We start from the raw sequence: 20,000 nt of genomic DNA on the forward strand, positions 1-20,000 counted from the left end.
TGTTTAAGACTTGTTAGTGAACATATACAATATAAAGGGAAAGCTCAAAAATATATATTTTTTTGGAAATGGACCAATGAAGACAGATTGTTGGAGGGAGAAGAGTGGCCTGGCAGTGAGAGTGTGGATATGTGGAGGAAGACATATAACTGTAATGTCTGATGAAATACAGTAAGGACTACACTGATAGACCCTGTTGTGAATCATGGTCTCTCATTGAGAGAGGCAGGGTTGAGAGTGCAACCCAATCTGCAAAGATCTAAAGTTGCATCTGTAATATGAATTGTCCAGCAAACAAACAGCTTAGAGTTGCATCCTTACAGTAAATGACAACATTACAGGAATTGATTTCTGTATTACAGTTATAGAATATTTACACAGATAAATACTACATTTGGAAATCTTTTCAATAAAGTATACAAAATGTGTATCTATTGAAGCAAACTTCTGATTTTCATTTATTTTAGTTTTCCTAAAAAAACTGGTATGTTATAAAATAAACAATTTCATGTGAAATAATTTCACCCTTTCATCAAAGAAAATATTACATTATTTGTGTGAAATAACTCAAATTATTCAAACTGTAAAGATTAAAAGTTTGTAATTTATACATTGGGGTTTGATGCTAGTGTTTGTACTCTGAGCAGGTCCTGGGTGACAGTGTGTGTTATCTCAGTGAGGCCAATTCATAGTGTTTGCTGCACTGAGCCTATTTTGCAGGTGAAGTGAACTGTTCAGCTCCAGTGAATGTTGGTAGTGCAGACTGTAGTTAGAGTTTTGCACTTTGAGCTACAGTTGTGCCCACTGTGGTTTAGGAATCGAAAAAAACTGTAAGACAACTAAATAGTTACTTTTTCCACCATCCTAATGCTAAACTAATATACATGTAGATTGCTGTTGGTTTGTAAGATTGTATTCCCTGTTCTATGTATGGACCATCCGGAGAAGATGGGTAACCCTCACTCACCCACTCACACACATACACACACACACACACACACACACACACAGCTGTGGTTAACACCTCTCACTGGCTGCCAGCAGTGTTGTGCAACACAGTGCTGGTGTCAGCAACATGACAAAGAGAATAAATCGCTTGTGATTTGAGCTTTGAGGGTTTTACAGGATTTCCCTCATAATCACTATTGATGATTCAACAGATGAATTGGGTTAGTATAAGTGGGGATCTTTTTTATTTTTTTTTACCAGCTTCACTTATTATATGACAGAGAATGTGGCCACTTTCAGGGAAAAAAAAGAATAACAAGAATGCAAGAATAAAGTCTTCTTATTACCTGCAAAAAAATCATAATTTGGCTTACATAACTGGGGGCGAGAACGGTGTAATGCTTTACATTGTAAGCTGCTATGTTAGGGTTTAAAAACAAAAAAAACACACATCAACTGCAAGCCTGTTAGGGTTAGGGTTTGCCCCTTTGAAAATGAATTGAAATTCCAAAAAACGGAAATTTGGAATAATTTTACCACTAAACAAGGATCTGAATTTCCAAATTCCGAAATTCCAACTTCCGAATCCAACTTTTAATTCCAAATCCCAATTTCACAAAAATCCTGTAGGTGGCATTATAACACAAAAATTAAAAAGACTCCAAGTTCCATATTCAATATTTTAGTTAATTAAAATACGGAATGCCCTCTTTTTGTCCAAAATCCATGTACAAGGCTACCACAATTGTTGCACAATTGACACCTAACTTTGCACAGAACATCTACAGACACTTTGAATATTTGAAAATTAGCTAACTTGTACTACCTTGAACGAAAATATTCATCAATCCAAAACTATAAACCGTATCAAGTCCAAGTTTTAGACATATGTTGGTGCTATCCTTAGTAGCGTTCTCAACAAGTTTCGGGAATTTTCACCATAAGGGGGCGCCATAAACGAGAAAAGTTTTTCTCTCCTAACTAGCCACTTAAAACTCAAGGAAGACCATCAAGGGATATAACTGAGTCTATATAAAAAAATATTTCCAAGAAATTGTAATGTGGGTGGGACTTATTAAGACAATTTGTATTTTTTTGGGGCGGGAAATTCGAAAAGGTGTCTTTACAGTGGAGAGGCTGACAATCTATTTTTGCTCATAACTCCCCAACCAAACTTCCCACATTCAAAAACTCTATATCCACAGATTCACTAAAGTCTGCTGCATAGGCCACGCCCATTTCAGCCATTAAGGATTGTTCGCAAAAACTGCAAAATGGACTTTTCTTTTTTCTTTTACTTTTTATTTAAAATAATTTTGCTACGACCATCGTTGACGAAACTGTAGCGCTGAAACTGTAGCGCATTGAATATTCACGCATTAGCTACCTTGTACTTAAATGCTCATAAATCCAAAACTGTCGTATTAAGTCTTTAGACATATGTTTGTGCTATTCTTAGTAGCATTCACAAAACGTTTCAGAACATTTCTCCATAAGGGGGCGCCAAAAACACAAAAATTATATATCTCTTTGTCCACTTTAGCCTATTTCTCTGCAATTTTTTTCACTTTTTGGTCTATAACTCCCAAACCGAACATCCCACATTAGAAAACTTTACATCCCTGTGAAGTGAGGGGCCGGCGCCACGGTCGACGACGCTCGGGTCAAGCATGGGATCAACAGAAAGTTCTCAATGAGCTGTAAAAGTGCCATCTAGGAGGCATTATCATGGAGCCAAGTCCTTAATAAAAGGTTGTTGTGACATGGGAAGTGGTGTTGCCTGAAAGCACCCGTTGACCTGAATGTGAAATTGCCCTCTTTGTCCTCCCTCATCAAATACTACTGCATTCCAACATGTAATCTATGTTAAACAGGTGGTTCCGGGTTATTTTGGGGCCTTCCTGGGGGGTCAGTGGGACCAAAATTGACAACCGTCATCAACCGTCGGGTTTCAAGCAGAATTGGTTACACATCTCTACCCCATTGTTTGTGTGATGATGGCAAATTCAACTTTTGACATGATTGATTTGGAAGCAAATGACTTAGGAATGCGAAAAGGTAGCGAGACAGGGGGATCTTACCCTGAAAGGCCTCAAAGAACTCTATTACATATCCCAAATTAAAATCCATATCTGGAATGTTTTTTTTACTTTGGCTAGGCCTCTGGGAATGGTCGTTGTTTTGCATTAAATTGATGCAAAATCATGTAGAAATGTGTTTTAAGAGGGTTTTCTCAGTGGATGTTGTCAGCACATGTGTTCTGTGTATATGGATTGCATTTATTGACAGCTTATCCAACCCACTGAGGAGTTCAAGAAAAAAAAATCACATTTTTCTGACAGAAAATAAAGGGTGCAGACCCTCCAATTATTGGTTCTTAGGGTCAAAGTTAAAAGAAACGACACTAATAAAAAGTATGGCAGACCATGTCAGGTTCAACCCATTTTTGAGACTTTGGCTCTCCGGCTAAACTCGGGTCCAGAGCGTCGTCGACCACGGCGCCAACCGCTCACTTCACAGAATCCGGGGAAATAAAGTTTTTGAATGTCGGATGTTTGGATTGGGAGTTATAGACCAAATGTTTTGGCGCCCCCCTTGTGGAACAATTTAACAAACCTTAGAACCATAGTGTGTCAATTGTGCATTCACCTTGATTGTAGCGCCACCTAGTAGCGAGTCGGTGTACTTTACTGTTTCTGTTTGCCTACAGATCAGCGGTATGTACTGGCACTGCACGTCGCATGTCAAAAAGTGTCACAACTGTGGAACCAATTGAATCCGTATTAGTCCAGCAGGGTTCATTGTGAAAAGCTTTACATTGTAAGCTGCAATGTGAGAGTCAGTGTTAGGGCCGCTATCTCCCACAAGGAAAGTCTGACGCCCATGAAACTAACTCCAAGTATTAGCATCAGCCCTACAACTATACCCACAAAAGCATTTGCTGCTGGGATTAAACAGATTTTTTGGGGGGTGCTTTTCAATGCAAGCCAGTCCATTTTGGGGCTATTTACATTGACTTCCATTATTTCTCTGAGGGTTAGGTTAGGATCGCTATCTCCCACTCGGACAGTCCTAAGTCCAAAATACTTACTCTACTTACTAAAATCAGTCCTATGACTATACCCACTAATGTATTTTAAGCTTGGATAAACAGAAACATATTTTGAGAAGGGCTGCTTTTCACAGCAAGCCAGTTAATTTTTGGGCTATTTACATTGAATTCAATTATTTTTCTGTAGGGTTAGGGTAGGGTCACTATCCCCCACTAGGAAAGTCCTAAATCCATGAAACTTAACCCACCTATTGGCATCAGCCCTACAACTATACCCACCAACGCATTTGATTCAGGGATAAACAGAAACAGATTTTAAGGGGGAGCAAGCCAGTCAACCTTTCAGCTATTTACATTGAATTCCATTCATTTAGTTAGTTAGGTTAGGGTTGTTTAAAAAAATAATAATAATCCCTTCTCACTTTGACTTATGTTGACCAATTCTTAGGGTAAGTCCCAGGAATGGCCCCAGATGGTATGCTGTGAGTTTAACTTTTCGTGTTTCTGGCGCCCCCTTGTATAGTTATGTTACAAAACTGTCTTCAACCCAATAAGACAAACATACTGTATCTCTAGAGATTGTTCTTCATACGCTGAATAGTTTTGGATTAATGAGCACCTTTGAGCCAGGTTGTAACACCCCAAATGCGTTTTATTTGCTGTAGCGCCACCTAGTGGTGTGCATGTTTAAGTGTTTTGTCTGCATAGAGTGCAGGGGTCTGTACTCGCCCTGCTAGTTGGTTTATCACACAGACTTACGGTTAGGGCTGTGGACCCACGTTTGCGCAGAGAAAAATGTATATATTATAAATCTGTTCAAAATCAATAGGGTTCCCTGCCCAGCTGGGCTTGGGAACCGTGTTGGTCTGCATAATGCATACATACATACATACATACATACATACATACATACATACATACATACATACATACATACATACATACATACAGTATCTCACAAAAGTGAGTACACCCCTCACATTTCTTCAAATATTTCATTATATCTTTTCATGGGACAACACTGAATAAATGACACTTTGATACAATGTAAAGTAGTCAGTGTACAGCTTATATAACAGTGTAAATTTACTGTCCCCTCAAAATAACTCGACACACAGCCATTAATGTCTAAACTGCCGGTTACAAAAGTGAGTACACCCCTGAGTTAAAATGTCCAAATTGGGCCCAAAGTGTCAATATTTTGTGTGGCCACCATTATTTTCCAGCACTACCTTAACCCTCATGGGCATGGAGTTCACCAGAGCTTCACAGGTTGCCACTGGAATCCTCTTCCACCCATTCATGACAACATCACGGAGCTGGTGGATACTGGAGACCTTGCGCTCCTCCATCTCCTGTTTTAAGAAGCCCCAAAGATGCTCAATAGGGTTTAGGTCTGGAGACATGCTTGGCCAGTCCATCACCTTTACCCTCAGCTTCTTTAGCAAGCCACTGGTCGTTAGGAGGTGTGTTTGGGGTCGTTATCATGTTGCAGTACTGCCCTGCGGCCCAGTTTACGAAGGGAGGGGATAGTGCTCTGCTTCAGTATGGCACAGTACATGCTGGTATTCAATGAACTGTAGATCCCCAGTGCTAGCAGCACTCATGCAGCCCCAGACCATGACACTCCAACCACCATGCTTGACTATAGGCAAGACACACTTGTCTTTGTACTCCTCACCTGTTTGCTACCACACACTCTTAACACCATCTGAACCAAATAAGTTTATCTTGGTCTCATCAGACCACAGGACATGGTTGCAGTAATCCATGTCCGTAGTCTGCTTGTCTTCAGCAAACTGTTTGTGGGCTTTCTTTTGCATCATCTTTAGAATAGGCTTCCTTCTGGGATGACAGCCATGCAGACCAGTATGATGCAGAGTGCGGCGTATGGTCTGAGCACTGACAGGTTGACCCCCCACCCCTTCAAGCCCTGCAGCAATGCTGGCAGCACTCATACGTCAATTTTCCAAAGCCAACCTCTTGGTATGACGCTGAAAACGTGCACTCAACCTTCTTAAACTGGGCTGCAGGGCAGTATTGCAACATGATAACGACCCCAAACACACCTCCAAGACGACCAGTGGCTTGCTAAAGAAGCTGAGGGTAAAGGTTATGGACTGGCCAAGCATGTCCCCAGACCTAAACCCTATTGAGCATCTTTGGGGCTTCTTAAAACGGGAGATGGAGGAGCGCAAGGTCTCCAGTATCCACCAGCTCCGTGATGTTGTCATGAATGGGTGGAAGAGGATTCCAGTGGCAACCTGTGAAGCTCTGGTGAACTCCTTGCCCAAGAGGGTTAAGGTAGTGCTGGAAAATAATGGTGGCCACACAAAATATTGACACTTTGGGCCCAATTTGGAAATTTTTTCTTAGGGGTGTACTCACTTTTGTTGCCTTCAGTTTAGACATTAATGGCTGTGTGTCGAGTTATTTTGAGGCGACAGTAAATGTACACTGTTATACAAGCTGTACACTGACTACTTTACATTATATCAAAGTGTCATTTCTTCAGTTTTGTCCCATGGAAAGATATAATGAAATATTTGAAGAAATATGAGGGGTGTACTCACTTTTGTGAGATACTGTACATACATACATACATACATACATACATACATACATACATACATACATACATACATACATACATACATACATACATACATACATACATACATAATACATAATACAAAATTAAATACATATAAAACAGACTCAATGGAAAGTGTAATAGATATATTTTAATTTTGTTAAATCATCACAAAAATAAAAGAAATAATCAGCTTTAAGTGTCGTTGATTTCACACTGTTTATAAGAATTGATTGATTAATAACATGGATTATATTTCTTCAAACCAAATGAATTAATTCAGTTTGCAGATTCAAACTTTACTGGTTACATGGACGTTTAATACAATGAATGGATCAGATCGTAAAATGCCCAAATCTGGGGCGCTCCGGTGGCTTAGTGGATAGAGCGCTTACCATATTGGCTCCAGCCTTCGTTGCAGTGGTCGCGGGTTCAAATCCGACCCATGGACCTTTCTGCAGGTCATCCTCTCTCTCTCTCTCTCTCCCCATTTCAACTCTTTACTTTCTAATAAAGATTGAAAATGCCAAAAAAATAATCTTTGAAAAAAGTGAGTTGTTCCTGACTTTCATTACAATTCCTCCAATAATACTTAAATATCAAATAGTTTGAGTTCAAATTAAAAATGTCTTATCCGACGAGGTCCAGTTAGTGAGCATGCTCAGAACAACATAGCCAGAAAGTAATCGGCTTTAATCATTTAGATGGAAATGTTTTACTAACCCTACTATTTTATTCAGATGAATGACTTCATATGGAACGGTTTGATTAGCTTTGGTCTTGACAAAAATGTTTTCAATCTGAATATAAGTGTCTATGTGTGAATGTGACTGACTGCTGTATATTTGTGGTGGTCTGAGGGGCCGTGGGCGCTGAATGGCAGCCACGCTTCCATCACCGGTATGACTGTCTGTGAATGAATAGAACCTGGAACCCTGTAAAGCGCTTTGAGTGCCCAGAAAAGCGCTATTTAAATCCAATCCATTATTATTATTATTATTATTATTATTATTATTCATGTAAATTTGTCTAGTGATTATATCTGGTTACATTGATCAACGTTGATTTTCTGTTAATGATTAAAATGAAAAAAGTTAAAAGCTGCGACGTCGTCTTCTGCTCCTCAGAACCCTGAAGACACAAACAGAGAAAAACATATATTCATCAGAACATAAAGGCCATGGCTGTGTTCCAATCCCCATACTTTCTACTATTTAGTATGGTAGAAAAAAGATTTAGGATGTCCCGATTCTTGTGGCCAGATTTAGGATGGTTAGAAATACCCTGATGTCTACTAGATCCGGACGAGATTGTTAGTGTTAAAAATCAGCATCCTATTTGGGCGATTCTGACCAACAATCGAGTGCGCACCATAAGTGATGTCACATCAACGGAGCCCCAGTATGAAAATAAACAGGGATGAGACGGATATAAAAGCAGGGAGAAGATCAAGGCGCCATGTTATGATGAAATAAACAAGTAAAAGCATGTCCCACTTGTAGCATACTGCATCCTAACTAGATTATTTTGATGGTCAGATGTAGTATGTAGGAGATGAAAAGGAAAGAGATTTGGAACGCAGGGCTTGTTTCAATGAAGAACAGATTTTTTTTAAGAACAGAAAATACTCACAGATGATTGGTCCGACAGCAGCAGCAAGCTGATCGGAGGAGGCCCTACGGCAGTTCTGAAAACAGACAAGAAGTTTTTGTTTCAAATATGTTTTTGTTGAAAGCATTTGTGCATATCTCTTGACATCTTTAACGAACTGCTTCAATTTACTTTTTTTTTTTACAAGCATAATATAACAGGGAAAGAAGAAGGGAAAAAACACAAAACAATTGGAAAAAATTAAACTATCCATCTGCTCACCCCTTTACCTTCCCATCGAGGCCTAAGTGTGATTTTTAAGTTTATGTTCAAATTATTTGTTGATCAAGAAATGAAATAAAAGGTGAGACCCCCTGCGTGTGTGTGTGTGTCTGTGTGTGTGTGTGTGTGTGTGTGTGTGTGTGTGTGTAAAAAATAAATCACACCCCTGGTTCACAAATTAACTTTCCGACTTATTTTCTGAGATAAATAAAGCCTGGTCTCTAGCTAGCTCTGGAGAAAATTCAAATTGGACAGTTTTTAGACAACTCAGAAATAGACGCACAAAAATGGTTGGGAAAGCCAAATCTGACTATTATCTTGATTTAATATCCAACTGCTATTCAAACCCTACTATTTAGGAAGTTTACCCCCTTGATTTCTCTGGTCTGTGTCATTTTACCCTTAAGCTGGGGTAAAGTGAGACACAAGAAAACAATCATATTTAATCTAACTGGTTCTATCTATGTCATTTGAATGTTAATTATTGAATATGAATTATATGTTGTATTTGTATCAGAGTTACTTTCGAGTGTGTAGAAAAATATTTTGCTTAATTGACCAAACCCCATGATTCTGTTACAAAATGTGTTGTTATGATAGTTTCAGAGTGGAAAAAATAAGTGGATCAGTTTACCCCCTTGATTTCGCTAGTCTGTCTCAGTTTACCCCTATACTGGGGTAAAGTGAGACCCAAGAAAACTTTTTTTAAAACAACCATATTTTCACTGCCCTTTGTCCTGAATACATTCTGATAATGTCCATTGCTAGGAAACATCCTGAATTAATTGGAAATGTGTACATTTGACTGATAAATCAGTTTAGCTCGCTTACACACAAATTACAGACAAATTAGTTCACTAGATAATCTGACGGTACCAAAGGTCTGAATTATCCATAGACATGATCATCTCCACATACAACATATGGAATAAGGAGTCCATTCACTGTCAGTCTGAAAAACTAGACTTATAACTTTGTGCTTCAGCAGCTGAAGCCTCTGGATCTTGATCTTAGCATTTGGCTCAACTTTGATACCACAGTGTGACGCATGGAAGGAATACTTCTTGCTTACCTGCACAGTACGCTAGAGCGCATTGACTGGGCTTTACGAACTTGTAGACGTAGTAGTTTCCTGGGCAGGCTTTCACATGGATTGGGTTGGACTCGAAGTTGCAGCAGTCTCCATCGAGACCATTACCATTATCGCTGCCACAAACCTGGGCCTGTATGATGCCTTCAGAGAGCTGTGGGTGGGGCGTCTCTAGCCACAGTGGAATAGCAGTTCCACACATGCGCCAATCAATGCATCTCTCTGGCATCTGAACGCTGCTTTCACCGAGGTACAGACGGTACCAGCTCTGCCAGTTTTGGTCTACGTCGCATGGAGGATTAATTGTCATTTCGTTGTCTGTGGCTCTCCAGGCGTCGTTCAGCTGCGTGTTGTGATCACACGGGTCCATGCAGCGAGGTGTGCGAGATATGCCGTCCAACGTGATGCAGTCCTGACCAGAAGGGCACTGTCTGCCGTTGCAGTTAAACATCACTGGGGCCGTTTGTGAATCAACCTGGATGGAGAAATCCAAAAGAGAAAAAAAGGTTTTTATAGTGACATAGTGACATCTGTAGATTTATGTTAGGAAAAAGGTCAAAAGAAAAAAAAGGTGTATAGATTTTCTTTGGCCCAAAATAGCAGAAGGAGGAGCAGGTGTCCAGAGTCAACAAAGATGATTCTTGTTTGAGACTAATTTGATCCACAGAGTCACTAACAACCTAAAATAATCAAGACACTATTTTCTAAATCAACCTGCATGGAGAAATCCAAAAGAGAAATAATAAATGTGTTAACCACAGAGGCAAATTGACCCGTATAGATTCATGTTAGATCGTATGTTATGTTAAAAAAAAGGATGGGGGTGCCCGTGGTGCAGTGGGCAAGAGCGCCCCCTCCGACCCAAAACACAAAGCAAGAGAGGGGAAGAAATGGTGAGCGGATAAACACATTAACGTTTTACAGTGGCCCAGCCAGAGTCCTGACATGAATCCAATTGAGAATCTGTGGAGGGAGCTAAAGATCAGGGTGATGGCAGTGAGTCCCTTCAAACTGAAAGAGTTGGAGCTCATTGCTAAAGATGAAAGGGCAAAAATACCAGTGGAGACATACAAAAAGCTGGTCAGCAATTATAGGAAGTGTTTGATTGCTACAATAGCCAATAAGGGCTTGTCTATTGATTATTGAGAAGGGTATGAATAATTGTGGACATGCCACTTTTTGTTCAAATGTAAATAAAAGTTGAAAAAAAAAATGCCACAATGAATCCTCTTGTACATGGTCTTATTATCTTCTGGGAGAAGCCTGTGTAATTTCCAATAAAGAAAAAACTTGCTGGTTGAATAAAAGTAACTTTAAGTCAAAATTGGCCAGTGGTATATGAATAATTTTGGGCATGACTGTATTTTGTACTCAAGTATACTATTTAAAGGTGGGGTATATGATTTCTGATTGGTCAAAGTTAACATGAGCTGACAATTTGACCAATCAGAGCGAGGCTCCGATTCTCCTTTCTTATTGGCTGCTGGGACTGTCCATTCACTTTGGCACGACTTTGTTGGTCTAAAGCGTGTCAGGGAGGGACCATAGGGGAGGGACCAAAGAGAACAAGTGGAGCGGTTGAGGTATTTGGATTCAAATCTCTATCCCAACTGCCATTTTCTCCCCAAATACTCCACCCTAGCTTTAAGCATATTAAAAATACATTCAAACTTAACACACTTTTTAGAACTATATTTAAAGCTGTTATGGAGATTCTGGGGAGAAAATAGCAGTTGGGATAGAGATTTGAACAGTTGACAGTCCCAACAGCCATTTTTTTTTTTTTTTTTTCTTGAATCGGAGCCTCGCTCTGGGTGGTAGGATGGCCTAGAGGTAAGGTGGCCGACCAGTAACCATGAGGTCGCTGGTTCGATCCCCGGCACCGGACAGGAGGGTGTGAGTCGTAAAACTAGCAGAGGCTGGTATTGTGTCTACGGTGCCCACCATCTCTACCATTGTGTCCTTGAGCAAGACACTTAACCCCAAAACTGCTCCAGGGGCGCTGTACTGCGGCTGACCCTGCGCCCTGACCCCCTCCGAAGTGTGGTAACTTGAGAGGGGATATGCGAAAAGACAAATTTCAATGTGCCTCGTGTACAACTGACAAATAAAGATAACTTCACTCTGAGTGGTCAAAGTGTACCGCTCATGTTCATTTTGACCAATCAGAAATCACATACCCCACCTTATACCACCATATTAAGACATACACTCAAACATAGCACATTTTTTATGACTATACTTAAGCACATTAAGAAATAAACTCAAACATAGCACACAAAATAATATACTTAAAGTATACTATTAACCCTCATGCCTCCCTAACTTTTGTGTTACACAGGAGACCCTAAGGGCCACAAGAAGCCACGCCCAATTAACTGCCATAAACGTATTATACAATAATGCTTTTTTTACTTTTTTTTATAAACTGTTTACCCCACTTGAGCTCTGTACATACATATTTAATATTAGTTGATTTTCGTTTGCTTTTAATGCTTAAAATTATTATTTTTGTGTCACAGTTAGTATATTTTTTTTCTAAAAAAGAAAAAAAAATATGATATAATAGATGCAGATTGGAATTTTTTTTTGCACAAAAGTTCACTGACACTCCCAAAACTGTGTGTGTTTGTGTGTTTGTGTGTGTGAGTGAGTGAGTGAGTGAGTGAGTGAGTGAGTGAGTGAGTGTGTTTGTGTATGAGCATGAGTGAGTGAGTGAGTGAGTGAGTGAGTGAGTGAGTGAGTGAGTGAGTGAGTGAGTGAGTGAGTGAGTGAGTGACTGCGTTTGTGTATGAGCATGAGTGAGTGAGTACACAGTTTTGGGAGAGTGTCAGTGAACTTTTGTGAGCAGCCACCTGAAAGCCCCAAAATAGCACCTTTTAGCTGCATATATATGGAAGCACACAAAGACACACACATATGCACACACAATAATTTCAAAACAACCACACACACAACCCTTAGGTATCCATATGGATCCTAACCTTTCATGTGTTGCTAATTTTCTTATGTATAGGTCTGCAACTCTAAAAATATTACAAAAATTATAAAAAATATTTTTTTTTTCTTGTTTTGTTTTAAGGAGCAATTTGACTTATCAGTAAAAGCTGAAGTAAATGAAGAATTCAGCTAAGTGGGGGTACAAAGTGTAATGTTGGTGTCTTAAGTTTGGGATGCATGCCTAATAACCTCACATTTACATTTGTCTGTCAACATGGTTATGGTTTGAAAAAGATAGGTTTTTACCGATTTTAATGCTTTCAAATTGAGCCATTTTTTACATACAGTCCCCTCCAATAGTATTGGAACAGTGAGGCCAATTCCTTTATTTTTTGCTGTAGACTGGAAACATTTGGGTTTGACACCAAAAGATGAATATGAGACAATTGATCAACATTTCAGCTTTTGTTTCCAGGTATTTACATCTGGATCTGATACACAACTGAGAAGATAGCATTATTTGTAAAGGAACACAACAAAAAAAAGGCCAAAAGGCAGAAAATGGTCCCAGTGGTGCATGAGGGTTAAATAAGTACATAGGGTGTTGATATACTTGCAAACTTTCAATACACTTCAAATATACTCTAAGTATGGAAAAATACACTTGTTTTCACTTGGGCATCCTGCAATAGATGTCATTAGTAGAGAAAATCACAAAGGAGTTGAAAAGTGTAAATACCGTGAGCGTGAAGCACAGGAGGATGATGAAGGCTGGTGTCATGGTGGCGGTCGCTGCAGTCAGTTTGAGATGGGAAGGAGTTTACCTCTTATATTGATCACTGGGTGTGTCTCAACTCAATGCCTGTAACATGAAGCACACGTCAGGCCTGCCCACACAATTGGCTGGGCCCCTGAAGTTTGTAGACTCAGGAAAATTACAGAGTAACTAGCCTGTCCTGTTTATAAGAATGTAGAAGAACTACAAAAGGTACCCAACCTGTTTTTTCATGGGGTCCAAATACTTTTCACAACCACACCCAGACACAAGTAGCAGGTAGGCCTAGATGTGTTTTCCATGAGCAGGAACAACTCAGAAAATATAATCCAGACAAAACTGTTTAATATCAAAACCCAATATTGTCACCATTTGGCACACAAAGGGTTTATAGGATGGATTATGTTTGAAACAGTTACACTCCGATGTGCTCAATCTGAAACATTTTGAACATTTCTGTTCTTTTCTACTGCTTTTTAAATGGCCTTAAGCGGAGCCGCAGCTCTGTGTAAACACCCAACTTTTAATAGATATTGAATAGTTTGCAATGTGGCGAGGCTATGAAAGCTGTTTGTGTTGCTTTAGATATCGGCACTGGCAACGCACGTGGACATGTTTTTTTCTTTCTCATTTCCTGTAAGCGTTGGATCTCATGACATTTTTCAAGTTAATTCAAAGAGTTCTTCATACTTTAGGATTGGTATCTGGGCTGGGCCCTTGAAGACATCCAGTCAATGCCCCCCCTCCCCCCCTTACCCATGCTTTACTCGTATCAATGTGTGTGAGTGCGCTCATCCCTCAATACACACATACATTGTAGAGAGAATAACTATCTTATCAACCAGGGATTTGCAGGGACAGTTGGGGGAGCAAGGGCTTATTATTTTACAATAGTAGCACGTACATTTCTGACTTAGCCCAGCATACTTCAGGCTGCACTTGAAAATAAGAATTTTGTTCTTAATTTGCTTGCCTGGGTAAATAAAGGTTAAATAAAAAATAAAAAAAAATACCAATTTATTTTGATCCCCACTCACAATTGTTTAACAGATCAGCAGATCTCAACAAAATAATCAGTTCACACAGAGACATTGTTCTTCTTTAGTATCCACTAAAGCAATCTAAAAGTTGTTTCACAATTTGCACGTTTTCTATGCTACTAGTTTCTGGTATAAAATACATTTACACTAATTGACTGCACCAAATATTGCACTCTTTTGTATTTCTGCACATGACCAATAAATCATTTGAAATATGTTGGTGGTATTGTTGAAATAAATAACGCTTAAAAATTAACATCAACAACAAATTCTTCACACAAAAAAGAAAAAAAGGCGGTTCTCTACATGAATAACCAAACCAACCTACCCTTCAAAACTATAAAGTTGGCCTATGTTTGGTTGCAACATTTAGGCTTAGTTCATTCTGCTCTCATCACTTCAAAATTACTGAAAACATTACTGAAATCATTACAAAAAAGTTCATAATCTTTGAACACAAATCTGTTCCTTCAGTTATTTCCAACTTCTTTGTGCCTTGTATCTTTCTTTGCATTAAGAACTTTTTAAGGTCTATTTTCATTTTGTATTTTTAGAAACAATACAGAAAGCAGGACCTGGGTGGTTACAATGATTAAAACAGGGTGATGCTGCTTGTCAGCTTCATTGTGGTATGACCTGTCCCGGCTGGTTGGTCAATTGGCCAGGTTTCTGAAAAACTGGTCAGACCTGGCTGGCCGTGTCAACCTGAAGACTTATGTCAAAGCGATAACAGTGTTTCCCCCAGCGCTTTATAGTTAAGGCGGCCGCCTTAGCAAAACCAGCCTTGACTACTGACCGACCAAAAAAAAAAATAATAATAGTCTTAAATTTTTTTATTTTTAGTGCTGCACAATTAATGTACTAGCAAGTACATTAATCACATGTGTGATTTTTCATGGTCAGAAATGCGCGAAAGGCCGTGATTTGCGGTAAATAAATGTGCACATATGTCTCCAAGCGTTTCTCTCTGCTCAGACTATCAGCTGCTCTGTGTCGGGGGCTCTGCGCACGCGACCGTGCCGCGCTGCGCGTGACTACGTCATGTACGCGGGAGGGTAAACGAGCAGCAGCAAACCGACATTTAACCGGTAGCGATAATAGACGCAGTGCGGTTCTATGGGGATATTTAGCTGAACAGAAAGAAGTGCTCTGCAAAGCTAGACTAGTTTAAGACTCCACATCACCGTGGCAACACAACTTATCGGCTCATACAGCGCAGAGAAAAGTCTGATACATGCATGAGAGTGATGGCCCAGGCACCTTTCAGTAAGTTTACATAAGTGCCACACTGTTACTGTCTTTGAAATGGTTTTAGTCATTTTAAGGGGAAAACACTTTGTATTATTTCAATTATTGAATTATTTTTCAAACAGCATGCTAGTGTAGGACAAGAAGATTTATGTTATGAATTTTAAATGCTGCTTTATTTTTATGTTTTAAATTTGGAAATAGGGGAGAGTGGCCTAAGTTGTGCATTTTGGAAGTTGTGCCACCCCTTGTTTCTAGAAAACCGTGGAAGAAATTGGAAATGTGACCACATATTTAAGAAGAGCCATCCATTTGACTCATCCTGTAAAGAAGGGAGACACAAGGAATAAGATATAAGCACATTTAAGCTAAAAAAACTGTGTTTTGCCTTTCAAAGTAAAATTTCCATGATCAAGGTTTTTTGATTATTGTGTCTGAACAATTATAGACATGTTTGAAAACATTTGACACATGTTTTAGTGCTTTAGTATGCTACATTTTGAGTCTATACAGTTAGCACGATGTCAACCCTAAATTGCTGCATCATGCTTATTATCCAAATGTCTGCGATTGAGGTGATTTCTGCCAAAGGGCCTGGGGTGAGTTATAAGTAAGTAAGTAACATGTATTTATAAAAGCACATGTATGACAGTTTGCACTGTCCAAAGTGCTGCACATAGTGCATTCAGTTGGTAAACAATGAAGGTAAAATAACAATAACCAAAATAAAAGACGTAAAGCCCATACATCAACATAAACACAGATAGTAGTGCAGAGGTAAGATAGTTAATGGGGAGGAAACACCAGGGTGTACATATGGGTTTTGAGCCTTGATTTAAAGGCAGAAATATAGAGGGAATCACATTTGTCAGGTGGCAGTTGGTTCCACAAGCACGGAGCAACTAGTGCAAAGTACATTTCTGAGAGTTGTGCCAGTGGCATGGCTGTATACGCTGGTCACCAAAAGAAAGTGATTGTCTACAGTAGCTCAGAAGAGAGTGACATCTCAATTCCACTTAATGACACCACTGATGAGAGTTCAGATGGCCAGAAAGATGATGATGGTGACTTTGTCATTGTGAGCTTTGCAGGTAAAACCATTAGATCTGCTAGGCCTTGTTTAAGAAAATTGTCCTTCAAACTTTGTCAACTATTTACTTTATTTACTTTAAATACACCTTAAATAAGTGATTGTCTAATGGATTTGTCTTGCATTACAGTTTATGAGATATATATCAATGGCACAATTCACCCCATGGTATGCTCTCCAACCGCACAACTTACACCACACCGGGGGCAAGTTGTGCAACAAGACAACTTTTTTTCCGAAAGCTATATTTCTTCAACAGTTTATTCCAGATCCAAAGTTTTTTATTGCCAGGGATGCACAACACCCTGAAATATATGTACATATTTGAGTTGGAGAATTTACTGTCAAGGCCTTACTTTAAAGTCGCTTTGAGTGAAAAGTTGCACAACTTAGGCCACTCTCCCCTACATGTTCCAAAACGACCAATAACCTCTGTATTTAAAAAGAAATCAAGCAAGTAGGCTAATAATAAACATATATGAATTAATCGCATCACAGTATGCCTATTGTCCACAATAATCTCACAACACCCCCCCCCATCCAAAAAGGAACTTTAAAAAGCACTTTGATGTGCATACACATGTTAAGTGTATGCTCCGTTATTTTTATTTAGTGTGTCTGCATGGTATTGCACCAAAACAGTAGAATTTTTCTTTAATTGTATTTTGTACCGTCTGCATGTTTGCACAAAATGTGCACATAGCAAACAAAATTGCACAACTGTAAGGTCAGTGTCATTCAAATAAAGAGAACTACTTCTTTAGTGCGCATTGGCATCTTTGAGCAAAACCCCCAAAATGTTCCCCGCGCCTCCTGTACGGCTATACAGTGACCACCTTGACTAAGACATTTCCTGGGGGAAACACTGAAACCTGGTTGTAGACTCAGAACAATGACAGAATAACTAGCCTGTCCTGTTTATAAGAATATAGAAGAACTACAAAAGGTGCCCAACCTGTTTTCTCATGGGGTCCAAATACTTTTCACAACCACACCCAGACACAAGTAGCTTTTCTACTGCTTTAAATGGCCTTAAGCGGAGCCTCTGCTCTGTGTAAACACCCAACTTTGAATAGATATTGACATAAATATCAAAACATCTAAAAATAAAGGTTATCTAGGTAGGTTCTTGGCTTCCAAAGACCATGGGCCCCCCAAGTGGCTGGGTCCTAGAAAGCTTTCACACTTTCTACCCCTTGGGCGGCCCTGATTCTACAGCATTGTGCAAAAGAAAAATACATTTCAGTCACTTATTTAGAACAAACATAAAAAACACCCTTTTGGTAGAGCTGTACACAAATGTGAACAATATAACAGGACATATTCTAACTGAACATATATAGGCAAATCATTCTGGCACATCCAGACATTCCTGTCTGTCTGGCCACATATTTTCATCTACATCACAACGGATAGTATCCCTTGCAATGCAGCGAGGAAATTCATTGGTTACAACTAATACTTCACACACCTCCTCGTGAGTGAAAGATGAAGTCCACCTGAGAGCAATTGTTCAATTTAGGAGACATTTCCAGGAAAAAATGATAAACAAAGGTATAAAATTTGCTTGACAGAATTTGATAACTAGTTCAACAATTTTGTATATAATGACTCAAGCAATGAAATTAAGACTATTAGTTTTATTGGAAACGACTATTCAGCATCCATAAGTATAGTTCATTTTGACTGACATGACATAAGCAAATGGCAATGTTATAAAACAGCAGAGAATTGTATGAAAGCAACTGATACATGTCCAAAAGCATTTGCAATTTGTTCAGAGGAAGGAGAAATTGCTACTATGATGTGCTCAAATGACTAAATGTTGCGGAGGTTGAACTAATAGTTATGACAATTTTCATTCTGATCTGAAAAAAGCACCAAAGCAACTGAGAAAAACAGGATGATGCTGCTCGTCAGCTTCATTGTGGTAGGACCCGGCTGGTTGGTCGATTGGCCAGGTTTCTGAAAAACTGGTCAGACTTGGCTGGCCGTGTCAACCTGAAAACTTATGTCAAAGCGATAATTTAAACATGTTTGTAGACTCAGAACAATGACAGGGTAACTAGCCTGTCCTGTTTATAAGAATATAGAAGAACTACAAAAGGTGCCCAACCTGTTTTCTCATGGGGTCCAAATACTTTTCACAACCACACCCAGACACAAGTAGCTTTTCTACTGCTTTAAATGGCCTTAAGCGGAGCCTCTGCTCTGTGTAAACACCCAACTTTGAATAGATATTGACATAAATATCAAAACATCTAAAAATAAAGGTTATCTTAGGTTCTTGGCTTCCAAAGACCATGGGCCCCCCAAGTGGCTGGGCCCTAGAAAGCTTTCACACTTTCTACCCCTTGGGCGGCCCTGATTCTACAGCATTGTGCAAAAGAAAAATATATTTCAGTCACTTATTTAGAACAAACATAAAAAAACAATCTTTTGGTAGAGCTGTACACAAATGTGAACAATATAACAGGACATATTCTAACTGAACATATATAGGCAAATCATTCCGGCACATCCAGACATTCCTGTCTGTCTGGCCACATATTTTCATCTACATCACAACGGATAGTATCCCTTGCAATGCAGCGAGGAAAGTCATTGGTTACAACTAATACTTCACACACCTCCTCGTGAGTGAAAGATGAAGTCCACCTGAGAGCAATTGTTCAATTTAGGAGACATTTCCAGGAAGAAATTATAAAGAAAGGTATAAAATGTGCTTGACAGAATTTGATAAATAGTTCAACAATTTTGTATGTAATGACTCAAGCAATGAAATTAAGACTATTAGTTTTATTGGAAACGACTATTCAGCATCCATAAGTATAGTTCATTTTGACTGACATGACATAAGCAATACTAATAATAATAATTGATAGGTTTTATATAGCGCGTTATTGCCTAGGCACTCAAAGACGCTTTAAAGGGTTCCTGGTTCAATTCGTTCACACACAGTCATACCGGTGGTGGTAAACTACGAGAGTAGCCACAGCTGCCCTGGGGCAGACTGATGGAAGCGTGGCTGCCATTCAGCGCCAACGGCCCCTCCGACTACCACCTCAAACAAATGACAATGTTATAAAACAGCAAAGAATTGTATGGAAGCAACTGATACATGTCCAAAAGCATTTGCAATTTGTTCAGAGGAAGGAGAAATTGCTACTATGATGTGCTCAAATGACTAAATGTTGCGGAGGTTGAACTAATAGTTATGAGAATTTTCATTCTGATCTGAGAAAAGCACCAAAGCAACTGAGAAAAACTGTAACTTAACTTAACTTAACTTAACCGTCTTTTTCAAGTAGAAATGTAATGTGAGAACAACAGGCTTATTAGATGTATCCTC

The 20,000-nt window shown here is 39.2% G+C and overlaps 1 protein-coding gene across 1 annotated transcript in view; it reads left to right on the plus strand.

Moving 5' to 3' along the window:
* Positions 1-20,000, plus strand: part of LOC307252235 (voltage-dependent T-type calcium channel subunit alpha-1I-like) — a gene marked incomplete at its 3' end in the record, with an annotated part of 182,404 nt that overhangs the window by 115,913 nt on the left and 46,491 nt on the right. The window contains exon 18 of the mRNA XM_080029869.1: positions 8,873-8,882. Coding sequence (XP_079885995.1) covers positions 8,873-8,882 — 10 coding nt within the window. The remainder of the gene's footprint in view (positions 1-8,872; positions 8,883-20,000) is intronic.

This window comes from Ammodytes marinus (assembly GCF_949987685.1).
Source record: "Ammodytes marinus genome assembly, chromosome: 6".
Taxonomy (NCBI): domain Eukaryota; kingdom Metazoa; phylum Chordata; class Actinopteri; order Uranoscopiformes; family Ammodytidae; genus Ammodytes; species Ammodytes marinus.